This window comes from Penicillium robsamsonii, assembly GCF_028829455.1.
Source record: "Penicillium robsamsonii strain IBT 29466 chromosome Unknown utg000003l_segment0_segment0, whole genome shotgun sequence".
NCBI classification, from domain to species: domain Eukaryota; kingdom Fungi; phylum Ascomycota; class Eurotiomycetes; order Eurotiales; family Aspergillaceae; genus Penicillium; species Penicillium robsamsonii.
Window position 1 is genome coordinate 565,877 of NW_026643221.1, and position 12,746 is coordinate 578,622.

At 47.9% G+C, this 12,746-nt stretch overlaps 4 protein-coding genes across 4 annotated transcripts; 1 reads left to right on the forward strand and 3 right to left on the reverse strand.

The window, feature by feature from the left end:
- Window positions 1-22: 22 nt before the first annotated feature.
- N7447_004921 (U6 snRNA-associated Sm-like protein LSm1) lies at window positions 23-1,022 on the reverse strand (the record flags this gene model as incomplete). The annotated part of the gene is made up of 3 exons (XM_057229183.1): window positions 23-196; window positions 325-440; window positions 503-1,022. The coding sequence occupies 3 exons, from the start codon at window positions 1,020-1,022 to the stop codon at window positions 23-25; spliced, it is 810 nt and encodes a 269-aa protein (XP_057084273.1).
- Window positions 1,023-1,190: 168 nt separating this feature from the next.
- Window positions 1,191-2,258, reverse strand: N7447_004922 (uncharacterized protein; the record flags this gene model as incomplete). The annotated part of the gene is made up of 1 exon (XM_057229184.1): window positions 1,191-2,258. One exon carries the CDS (start codon window positions 2,256-2,258, stop codon window positions 1,191-1,193), a length of 1,068 nt encoding a protein of 355 aa, XP_057084274.1.
- Window positions 2,259-3,429: 1,171 nt separating this feature from the next.
- N7447_004923 (C2H2-type zinc finger protein) lies at window positions 3,430-4,665 on the reverse strand (the record flags this gene model as incomplete). Its single annotated transcript, XM_057229185.1, has 1 exon — window positions 3,430-4,665. The coding sequence occupies one exon, from the start codon at window positions 4,663-4,665 to the stop codon at window positions 3,430-3,432; it is 1,236 nt and encodes a 411-aa protein (XP_057084275.1).
- A 3,423-nt stretch (window positions 4,666-8,088) lies between these two features.
- N7447_004924 (uncharacterized protein) lies at window positions 8,089-8,774 on the forward strand (the record flags this gene model as incomplete). The annotated part of the gene is made up of 2 exons (XM_057229186.1): window positions 8,089-8,358; window positions 8,584-8,774. Exons 1-2 carry the CDS (start codon window positions 8,121-8,123, stop codon window positions 8,772-8,774), a joined length of 429 nt encoding a protein of 142 aa, XP_057084276.1. The 5' UTR covers window positions 8,089-8,120.
- Between the last annotated feature and the right edge of the window lie 3,972 nt (window positions 8,775-12,746).

Genomic DNA, 12,746 nt, shown 5'->3' on the forward strand with positions numbered 1-12,746 from the left:
GACAAGCAGGTGACGATAATAACTAGAACAGAATCTCCCCACTGTGCTCTGGTTCGAAACCGAGCGCTTGCAGCTCATCGTAGCGCTTCTTGTCGCCCGTTTTCCGCTTCGCGTCCTCCTTCTTCTTCAGCTCGAAGACTTCTTCGATTGGGGCTCTGGTCAGTGTGGGTGGGATATCGTCTTCGCGGTCGAGGTCCTATATATCAATAAATCGAGAATTCGTTAACGTAATTCCTTGCTGGGATAACTTGTTGGGTTTCATAAGGCAACTTCCGTTGGTAAGGGGGTGGGAGAGAGGATTGAGATTTGGGGAATTGATCATACCACTTCGCCAAGCAGGAGCACATTCTCTCCACGAACGATGAAGATGCCGCGCGAGACATCAGCGTACAACTGTCCAGCGTAAACACGCTCTACGGTATCCTGGAAAACAAGGTTTGCTGTAAGGTTCAAATGTCAGATAAAGGGCGAGAGATTTGGGCTGAGTGGGCGCCTAGCATACCGAACTGGTCCCAGCTTCGGAGGACACCAATGAGTTTGCGGCCGTCGCGAAGGATGAGCACAAGTTTCTCTGCAATTGCGTTAGCTATGTTCTCCTCGCTCGCTCTTTCTGCTATTGGGTCGCTTTGACTCGGCATGCACAACATACTATCTGTTAGGTCAAGCAGCTGTGCGGCGGTCGTGAACATCTGCGGGGGTAATTGCGGTGGGCCTCCGGTAGGCTGAGGGCCTGCTGGGCCAAGGGCATTCTGGGAGAATTGTTGATTTTGCTGCGGGGTTCGAGAAGCCGGGGCAGGGCTTTCGTTTAGAGATAGGCGCTCCATCGTGTGTTGGGCGGAGAGAAAATCGGAAAGCGGTGGGAAAGGGGACAGGCAGGCGGTGGTGGGAGGAGACTGAGAGAGATTTAGGACTTTGATGTGGATGTTCGCATTCTGCTTCTTTTGATCATCGCGATGGATCGAGGTCGCAAAGGCCGTCATCAAGGGCGGTGAGTTTGTCTTGTTTGCTCGGGATCTATACATTTTGGCCTTTGATATTCGTTCACTTGTCAAGAGACATAGTTACTCTAATGGAAAATACACTTGCAATTCTAAAGGGCTCAAGAAAAGTACATGCTATACAAAAGCGAAAGGGGGAATATCCAAAACCAAAAACCAAAAACCAAAAAGACAACAGAAAGGCGTCTATATCTACAAAACCCCGACACCCCTCTGCTGTCCCCTCATCCTCTCCTCTCGCCGTTTACTATATGGCGCATAGTATGGCTCATCGGCAGAGCCAATACTCGCCCTAACACCATCCTGCGAGCGATGATAAGCCGGACTCGACGGCGCGGGCGGCAACTGCATAGCCTTAAACTGTGCATCGGTGATAACCCGCATTCCATAAAGATACCGCATAAGCTCAAAATCCGGCCGACTACCCGCAAGGGTCTGGCCAAGACAGTAGTGATCCACATCGACATGGTCGAGCATACGATCCCATGCAGAGGGGGAGTCTGTCAGCGAGGCTCGAACAATGCCATCGAGAGAGTGGGCCGACTCAGCGTCCTCGAAAACCGGCGACGACACGGGCTCCGAGATGCCGTCGACAAACTTGGTATTCGGACACAGCGGACACCGCGCTGACGGAGGGGTCGGGTGGGAGCGAAAGTGGCTGAAGACGTGGGTGCGCCACTCCGCGCCGTCGTCGAAGGACTCATGGCAGTCCAGCATATGGAAGAGACATGCGTATGTGCGCTGCTCTATGCTGGCTGTTAGAGATATGGGTATGGAGGGCGTCGCGGATGATATAGAGCCTGCTGCGGTGGTATCCCAGGATGAGAGCGAGGCGCGCGATAGAGCGGGCTCTGGGGGGCTGTCGGTGGTGATTAACGGTGTCATACCACCGAGAACGTAGATCCCATCTGTGCTGTTATCCCCGTGTGAGGATTCCACGCCAGTCCCGGGCCTAGTATCCACGGATGATATTGACGGGGACGGCGATGCGCTAGACAAGGCCGGCATTGTGGGGGAAGACGACATGGCGGTGACGACGACGCTGGGTTGCTTTTGCTTTTTGGGTTGTTTTTGCGACAAGGCGGGGGTCCTACTTGAAGCCGTGCTGGTGCTGGCGACCGAACTCACGCTGATACTGACACTGCGGGCAGAAGAGGATCGACGATGATCTCGATCTCTATGCCGGTCTCTATTCGAGCGTGAAACGATAGGATCGAAGTCGCCTCGAGGGTCATCGGGGCTAGGCTTGCGCTCCGACATGCTCCGTGCAAAAGATGGGAGGTCTATTGCGGATGGATACGGCTGGATCGCGTCAGAGTCAGGCCGGGGGTTACATAGCAATATAGCACCTGGTAGAGATGGAGATGTATAAAGGAAGAAAAGTAATACGGAGGGGAACGGAAGGGAATACATACACCCTCCAATATCAGATCAACAAAACTTTAGATCTGCTTTGTCAACATGCATGACATGAGCCGTTTCTGTGCATAGGTAAGGCTCTAGCAAATGGGCTGAAGTGGGGGTGTAAGGACTTTTGGAATTTTCCAATCTAAATCTTTAGGGCGGGACTTTGGAGCTAGGAATTTGTATAAAGGAATACTATGTAGAGTATATCTTATAAGCCAAAAGTATTTTCAAACGTTCTCTTTGATACATAGTCTGGGATACAATGCACGGGCACAGAGATCATACGGTTCGTCAGGTTTGCGCCGCTTTACTATACTTGCGAGAAGAAATATATTAAAAACATTACATTACGTGTTCGTCGAAATTTGGAGTAATTAAAACGACACAATCGAGACATAGATTCTTCACACGTATTGTACAAAAGTAATGTTCTCGGTACCTTTACTTGACTGAAGGATTCTTTGATTCTATTCCTAGAATAGAGTTATGATACCGTTTCAGAGTTGCAATACTGTTTCACATTCGTAATCTCAGAAACGTTGTAAATGCACCAGGTCGACTATATAAAACTAAGGCCAAATGTACAGGCCAAGTGTACGGATTGCGGGGAGATATCACGTGCAAATAAGAAAGACCTGAAAGAAAAAAAAATATGGAGTGAAATTTCTTCATTTTGCTCACATGGTGAGGAATTAAGTAAGAGAAGAGAAAGGATCAGAATTGAATTGAGACCACAGGCCTCAAGAGAGGAGAATGACAAAAAAAAGAAAGGTAGAAGCAGGTCTTTCGACACGGAATTTTGAACTCGAAGTAAAAAAAAAGGAAAAAAGTCTCCAGAGAGGAGTGAACAGCCAGTAAAACAAAAGATCCCAGTCCGTCTATTTGGTGGAAGCGCCAGAGATAAAGAAAAATCAAAACCAATCCGACACCGTTGATGCCCGCAAGCCAGAGTAAAAATGCACAAGTCTATATCGTTTCGTAGCGCGCATAACATAAGTTTTCAAGGCATAAAGTTGCAAGAGAGTTAGAACCGGTCTGCCAAGTCACCGCCAGCAACAGAATTGTTGGCTGACGAGTTCATGGAGGAAAACCCGGCCGCGGGGTTGAGCATGTCCTGCACCGCAACCTTGGGAATCTGGGGCACGGGCAACTTGCGCTGCGTACCGTCGGGTTTCGACATGATATCGGAAATGGTTGGGCCCATATGACCCTGGTTCGGGCTGTAATAATTGGGGCCTTCGGGTTGCGGTTCCATAGGCGCTAGCGCAGGAGTGTGCTGGAGGGACAGGTGGCGAATCGAAGGCAGATGCAACTCGCTGGCACCGAGAGGGCGCAGACGGGGCGAGTGTGCAGGAGTGGCCAAGGGAGTGTGGTCGGGGGTAGGAGAAAGAGAATCGTGAGAGAAAGTAGGAGAAGAAGGAGCGGTGGAGTTGGGGGAGTTGGGACGAGAGCGCTTGACACGGTGGCCATAGCCGTCATCCTCGTCGTTGGAGTGCGAACGGGTCATGCTCTGGGAGATGGCATACGCAGAAAGCGAAGGGAGGCCACGGCTAGTGCCGTGGTGACGGGAGCCAAACATTTGGGGTCCTCGAGATCCGTGGAAGCCCATGTGGTCATCACGCTCTACTTGCGACGCAGCGGTAGCCAGAAGGTTGATATCCATTCCGGAAGAAGCGCGATCGGTGGTGCGCGAGTAAGGACCCAAATTTGAGCGCATGTGATTGGCGTAGTTGGAGAAGGAGTGAGGAGGCGAAACATCCGGAGATCCGACCTGCGAGACTGGAGCGGATCGAGTGATGGGCTTGCTGGGAGGCGGCATCATGTTGGCGGCGTTGACCATGCCATTATCCTGGCCTGCAGCGGCCGCGGCTGCTGCCAAGTGCTGAGCCTTGTTGCTGCGGCGCGAGTTGGGGTTGTTGTGAATGCGCGAATGGCGAGTGAGTTCGTCGGAGCGACTGAAACGCTTCGTGCAACCGGGGAACTGGCAGGCGTGTGGCTTTTCACCGGTGTGCGTGCGGATGTGCCTCGTCTGGTGCTCCAGGCGATGGAAGGCACGGTCACAAAGAGGACACTTGTACGGCCGAGGCAGATCCTGGCGGACCTCCTCGTTCGCGGGGCGTGCACCCTTCATGAGAGGCGGTAACAAGCTAACTGAAGAAGCCATTGAAGAGTCTCCTGGAGTCGAGGGTGTTGAGTCGGGAGAGGATTCGTGAGGATTAAGTAGATTTGAAAACCCCACTGAAGAACCCGGTGGTGGCATGTGAATTCCCTAGGGGCGAATTTATGAAAATTTGTTCTTGAGGGGGACCGATTTTATAGCAGGGGTCCCAAGCTAAGGTCGATCAAACACCCGGTTGGGATAAGACGGTCGATCGGGATCGGGGTGATGCGCAGGGAAATCCTGATAGCTTTGGAAGAAGTCGAGTAGAATTTGTGGGGAGGAATAAAGTAAGAGGAAAGGAAGAAGGAAAAAAAAAGAACCTGGAGACGACGATCTGGGGAGTCACAAATAATATATGGAATGGAGGGGGAAGGGAGAAATCGGGGAGAAGGGGCAGTGTCGGAATCGGACTTGGAGAAAAGAAAATTCTGAAAAATTCAAGTTCAAAAAGCAAAAAATTGAAATTGAAATTCAAAATAAAAAATGGAAATAAAAAATTAAAAAATTAAAATAAAAAAGAAGAGATTCTCAAGAAACCAACTGTGGGGGAGAAGAAGGGGAGGGCGAAATAGGAAAAGTGGGAAATTTTGAAAAAGAAAATTCAAATGGAAAATTACAAAAGGGGAAATTTGAAAAATCAAATATTGAAATTTTAAATTTTTGGAAAATTAAAACAAAAAGACCTACCCTTAGTCGAATAGGGGTATTGACCTCATATGGTTACAATTTAGATTCTAAATCCATTAACTATCAACATTTAACGCTATTAATCCCAATATGTAGCATATACTCCAAAAATGGAGGAGAAAAAAAAGGAATCAAACTACGTAACTGCATAAAGCAAAAATGTGGGGACTCGCATTTTTCCTGAAGAACCGTGTGGCGTGAGGTGCGTGTCCCTATCCGGCTATCGCGCCTCTGGAGAATTTCTTATCAGAACATGGGGAATTTAAGAATTTCTACTGGCTCATACTATAGCCTATCTCGAGAGGCAGAGTGGATGATCAAAAAATGATGGCATGCGGAGAGCGGATGACGAGCATAATATGTATGTACTCCGGAGTACAGTATAAGGGTTGAGATACCCTCCAAAAAAGAAAGTCTGGGGGTTACGGTCATTCTAGGCCTGACCAGACGCACAATGGAGATCCTGGGGACCATCTGATCCTGTCACGGAGTGACGATAGCGAGGATCATCGATGATGTCGATACCAGGGGTGCAAATATCCGTCAACTCTTTTTATAATCATTTAGTCACGCGAAAACACAAATTAACAGGTCATCCTGTGCAAAGAAGGTACGAAAAATGACTTTCCGATTGTTCTGCGGCTTCATCATCCGGAGAATCATCCCTCCCCCAAACCCTACAATGGCGTATAGAACCCTGGAATCCTCCACTTAGGTTCGCCGACAAACCCCCGGATTCCGGGGGTTAAGATATGATTTGCTATTATTATTATTTATTTATATTTATATATTTCAGCAGGCCTCCTTAATTGTTTATCATACGATAAAGCGAATGAGCAGTTCTGATAGGCGCGGATCACCCTAATTATTGATAGCCCCGATGCAGCTACCATGCAGCCGTAAATCCGCGTGTCTCGACAAAGGGACCAAAGGTGCTAGTGTCAGCCCCTGTACAATGAGCACTCGGCTGCATTCCTTGCGTAAGAAGACAGCGGTATCCCCAGCTCTGCCAAGACACCCAAGTATAGAACGTGACCAGGGGGCGTAGATTTCCTTTTTCTTGGCCGGCTGAATCTCAAATCGAGGGTAATAGCCGGGGGTCTGGGGCCCCGGTTCTCAGACAATAATAATATATTAAAATATGCATTTACTCCGTCTTATTCTCCTATCCGCACAGGTTCACGCTTCTCTACTCCGTACTAGATAAGGAATACACAGGCTATTTTCGCCCGAAGTTCCCCCGGAAGAGGCAAACCAAAGGGCCGAGGTGCGGGATAAACGGGAGAAAGAAAGATACGCCCACTCGGCAAGGCCGTCCCGCCGAGAGTCCGGTTTCCCCTTTGGATGATAAGGCGTTATCTTTGGGGTCCGGGGTGAAGGGCTCCGAGGGATGTCAAGGGACCTCGGGAGTACATTACATTGGGCAAAATATATATACACTTACTCTCTAACCTCTACCATATTGTCTGTTGTATATTGTCTATACAATATATATCTACATCTTCAAGTCCAGTGCAGGGGCCCTTTAGTGGCAGATCTTAACAGAATTACTACTCCCCGGGCAAATTCAGCCGATCCCCACAGTTCCCTGGGGATATTGGCTTAGTCCCCTTGGCAAATCAGGACCATTTAGCAGACAAAAAGCAAAGACAAAAGATAACGGGGCTTATTCAAGGTCCAGATTGCTATGCCGGCCCGACTACCGAGTTCGTACTTTTGAGCTGTACGGGGATCTGGAAATTGCACGAATCCCTGTTCTCCTGGTTTTTGGGGAATAAAATGAGCTCGCAAATATACCCGACCGTACCGAGCACACTGCCGTAATCTGGAGTTCTCCATTTTTCTCCACGGGGAATATGGCACCATGCTGTATACCGGACTCGGCGTTGCAATCTGCAGGAGATAGCCTGATCTTTTTTCAATTTTTATTTTTTTTTATTTTTATTATTTTAACCCAAAAAGCAGGTACCAGTCTATAAGCAATTACCCGCTTTTTGCCGATATTTGCGACGTGTACATAGTACGTACATATGTTATAAATCTTGAAACTAAGATGCGAGGTGTTTCTGTTTCAGGTGACGACTTCGCTAAGATGTACCTGTTACGCTATATGTGTAGAAATTGGGATATATTTACTTTGTACACAGCAGACACACCGGATTCAAAGCCCCGACATTTCCCCTACCCCGGAACCCGTCTCACTTTCCTAGCCAGGTCCTCACAATCGAAAGATCCACAAAGCGAGCTACACCGTGATTTTTCAAGTGCATGGATAGGCAAAGGGGGAAACCCAAACCGGTAGTTCCGATTGCCGATAGCCCAAAATCGTAATATCATGGCGAGAGAACCTAATCCCACAAACCGGTATAATCTCCTTTTTTTGGGGGGGGGGAATGAAATTATCAAGCTGATACAATACCCGGTGATCGCCATTCTCCAACGGATAATTATTCCATATCTCACCTACCCCGCAGTCCCCAAGGCCTATCGCTTTGGGAGAAACCCGAAATCGCACCGACAGGAAACGATCTGCGACTGACATCTCAATCTTGATGCCAAATCTGCCTTGATCGTCACGATCGCCCGTAGGATGTGATCCTCCGATATCGCTGTCGTCATGGGGGCGCCTCTCCACAGGTCGATCTATCACGCCATCCGGGGAAAGCTGACAACCTATATTGTACACGAGGGTACTTATAGCTTTGCAAGCATACGCACTTGAATGTACCGTGTCGGATGAAAATTGGATGATCCATGGTACAACATACTTTTAGCATTCCTCTTCCCACTTTTCTTCCGGACAATGCTGATCAATCCCATTATTCTGGCATGCAGACCCGCGCACCGGGCGGGTACGTCGATCCTGGATGGGGACAAAAAAAAAAGGGCCAAAACTAAGAGGAAAATGCGCAATAGAACAGAAAAAGCAAGGGAAAAGAAAAAAAAAAAGCAAAAAGTTAAATGCTGGAAAGAATGACAATAATACTCAATTAGGAGCGTGGAGATCCCTCCGGACTCCATCCGTTATCAGTCCGGAGCCTCGTTGTCCTCCGTGTGGCATTCCCTTTTCTATCCGAGCTCCTTCAGATTTGGGAATCCTTGAGGGTATCTATATTCTTAGTCAAGAGGTCACTAACGACCAGTGAGATCTATTCCTAGTACCTAACAGTTCGCTATCAATATCCCCGCACCCCCCCCCCCCCAGATCGTCACGCAAGATAGCGTCGGGGGGCTTGAGAGACGAGAATACAACATAATTTTTTATATTTCTCTATTATTCACACCTTCTTCCTGGAGAACTTTTAATCCTGGATATTATTAACCCTACAGAGATTTTCCAGGCCAAGGCAATATTGTGTGAGTTCGGGTCTGGCCGCGACCGTCCCTTTCAGCCCACACCCCCTTGCTACATGGGACTTAAAACAGTCCCGGTTCTCGCGACTCGTCACTGGCTGTACTACATCCAACACGGTGTGAGTCATGACGTGCTCACGTCTCAGCTCGAGGAATATCCAAGCTGAAAGCGCCTAATAGAAAATCAAAAAGGAAAAAAAGGAAAAAAGGAAGAAAAAAAAGTGACAGGCCAACTAACAACAGGGGATCGACTCATCTTTCGTGCTCCGTTTCCAATCGCCCTGCTGGGGCCGGGTTCTGTCTCTTGTTTTGCTGCCTGGAGACCCCTTCCATCCTACCGAGCGAGGCGCCACCAGTCAGCAAGACAAAGACGTAATTTTACGGGTGTAGGCAAGAGCGGGAACAGGGTGCGTTAAGATGATTCAGGATATAATGGAGTACGGTTGTATGTAGTATATTCAGTAGAGTTCCATCCTGTCTCAAGGTGACATTTGGTTATGCTTGGCAGGTCTCGATGCGGGGGAGTAGTGTCAACTAAGGGAGAATCCGGGGTAGGGTTGGCTTTAGAGCAACATTCCACGAAAGTCAAGGAATGAGGGGATCTTTCGGGTCCAGTTACTTTGTACAGCGTGGGGGTGTAATGTATATGTTTCTCAAGAAGACACATATATGCCTTGAAGAATTCACAGTGCAACCCTCCAGGGCTTTTTTTTTACATGTGATTACATAATAGATTCCCCGATTCAGCCATGGCCAAGATTACCCATCTAGGAAATTCTTTATGCACACACACTTTGCCTATTGCCCTCAATTCCGCCAAGGCGAGTGATCAGCGATCCACAGCTTCTGGAACAACTAACCCCTGCGCCCAATAAGCGGCGTAAATGGCCTCACACTGATATCACCATTTGCGGGGCCGCTATTCCGGAGTCCGCGATCAAGCCATTGGTGGAATTCTACATTTGTCCGGGAGATTACACCCTATCTACAATTTAAGTACATAATGATCTGGGCATGTGATATTCTGGGGAATACAGTAGATAGCGTCAAAAAAAAAAAAAAAGGAGACGGAAGTGTAGCGGGGAATAGTGTCCGCTACCGTGTCCAGTTCCCGGTGAAGCCCCCCTCCCCCCCCCCCATTCCACCTAGGCACCTGGGTACCAACACAGAGGGGGGGGGGGGGGGAATCTCTCTCTTCAACTCCACTGAGCGATTTATCTTACCCCATATTTGAATGAATACCATAATACAATCCACTCATCTGGGCACGGAAGCCGGGATCAATTTTCGGAACACAATGCCCCTGTCGCTCAGATCCACATTGTCACAATTCCTATGTAACCTAAGTCTTGGAGGACGCTACATCCAGGTACCATATGCAGTAGATCACTTAGTCCGACATGAAACAGATCCCTTTAGTTTACACTTCCAAGGTATAACCCTAACCCATTAGAGGTTAGATAAAGAGAGAGAAAAAAAAAGGTACTAGAAACCCTTTCTCTCTTTCAATCATACAGTGGGATCCGGGGCTTAAACCATTTCGCCCCAAACACACACCATAACGGGCGAATCCCCGAGATCGAACTAGACGTATTTAGATTTCGCTCGCGGGAAGAGTCCGCTCCGAACCAGCGGCGCTCTCGCTAGCACGTGTACGGGGGATTTTCTTGGGAATAATTTACATTGAATTATGAATTTCTTGAATTATTGGAATCCGCACGAAATTTTAACTACGGGAGCTCCGGAGTCTGTCTTCCCAATTAGGATACCATGAAGCGGGGGGCCCAGATCTCCACGGGCATGATAGCTTCACATGTATCTGTCACATGCGGAATCATGTGTATCTTGTTGACTTTGTTCCCTATAGGGGATGTGGTTTTGATAAGACTAGAATGCGCCCATATGTGGCTGCCTCGGTTTCCCCATGCAGCATACCTTGCATTGTGTACAACAGGAAGTACCTGGGGGCCAGAAGATGGCGTCATTGAGGGGCCCATGTGTTTTCTCCAGATTTGTTGCCCACATTGATAAGAGATTGAGATGGACGTATTAGACACGTCTTTGCATTCCGGATATCCTTTGTAAGCACCAATCCTTACCTAAGGATATGTCCACGGGTGATATTCTATGACGACAGAGCTCATAACCTAGATTATTCTTCTGCAGGTACCAGACCATGGCATCAGCCCATAGGGCTGGAGAGAGGTCAACCCTCGGGTGATGTCGGAGGATATGACATTCTCGCACAAGCTTATGGCATTTTCCCAGTTGCGGGGCTTAGTGCCATACGGGAGTCTATCAAAACTCCACGATGATCAGGGGGCGTTTTTTATTTTATGGAAGTCAGGATGAGGAAGGTGTGCCATGTCTTGGCTGTCCGTTTTGGCCTGAAGCGTAGTATAGAACGGATATATACGGAGTAGTTTTGGCACTATAAAGCACTACTCGATGGCAAATTCAAGGAAGTAGATTTTTTTTTCACGGAGCAAGCACTGAGTCGAGTAACAGTAATTCAAAATGGAGCTCGGTGAGACTTGGAAAAAATTTTTCGTTCTCCCCCTGTGTCAGCCCCCGTGCTGGAGCCTCCCCGATTTGCGCAACTCGGGCGAAAACCCCTCGGCATTCCCGTGCCGAGTCGGCTTCTTTGTCTCTTTGCTCACCGTGCCGGTTTCAATTTCGTTCTAGGCGAGATTTGTATTAACTTGGTACTCCCCATACTGTCCACACCTATTATTATCATTCAATACCGTATGGTATGTATTGTCGGTTTTTTTTTTGGCTCCAAAAAAAATCTCGCTACCGTGCCACCCCGAGATTCTTCCGAGGTTCGGAAGTTGGGAGTCTGGGGTGAGCCGTGGGATGATCTGGATTCGCCGGGCGTACTACCCATGCAGGTAATCCCCTAGGCTCTTCCCGTCTCATAGCGCTGTAGAGAATGCTTGTCTAAATCCTATTATTGCGTATCGTTAGCCTATGAATGGAAGAGCCTCGGGATAACGGAAGTTCCTCGGATATAGCTATTAGGTAAATCCTTGGGGCACAGTCCTGTGTCCTGGGTTTTGTGTATCCAGTCTACTCCGCATGTAGCGGTGAGGCCCGGTGGAGTTTTTCAAGTCTGTATGGCCAAGTTGTGGAGATCTGATAAAAATTTGCCGTCTGGATCTGGAGTGTAATTTGCCTTCCAAACCCTCGATTTGCCTCTTCGGCGAAAAGAATGTCCAAATATTTAATAGGAAAGATCAAAATAAAGATGTGAGGATAATAATTATGGAACCCAAATTACATTCTGTCAAAAGAGAGAAAGCTAAAATATGTCAGCCAACGATGTATATTCTTGGACCTCTCATACTCTCCAAACAGTTGAAGCCCACTCGACAATGAACTTGCACAATAGTCATAAATATTATTACCAATTCCAATGCGAATTACAGATGCTTACTTAGATCTTGACAAAGAGAAGCAAAGGAATTTCGTAATCGCAAAACTCTGTTCTGTATCATCAACGGAGTATGATCAGTCACTTCTTGACTATAAAAAAGCGGCATATGGACATTTTTTTATATCCGTGTAATCACTTTGACCATTACTTTGATCATTTCCCCTCTATAGCAAACGCGCGACTAGATCAAAAGCTTACGGTAGTAAAGAAAATAGACTCCAGGGCTAATTTGGTATCCGAGGTCCCTGTCCATTCCATATCGAGATTCGGACGCATCAATATTAAGGTTCTACTCTAAATATTTATTTCCGACTATTGACCCCCGCAGGTTTCTCTCATGTCCTTCTCCTCGGCTGATACATGACGATCTGCTCTATTTTTCCCGCTCACCCCGTCTCTTCTGCCATGTCCCCCAAGCTATGCCAAGTCGATCCCCCTGGACGCCGTGAAGGGGACCTTGGATACCTTACAGCAATCCCTCATACGGATCCTATGAAAGGAGATCAAGGTTTCTGGCTAGGTGGTGCACATCTCGAAATTGTATAGCCTCAAGCTAGGTGGCTAACAAGCTTTTTCACCTGTGTAAAGAAGGGTATGCGAGATCACGGTAGTGTCACAGCCTAGGTAAATAGCATATCATGCAAATATACCTACAGTCCTTTCCCTCTATTTGTGCAGGTCTAATCCTACGAATGATGTG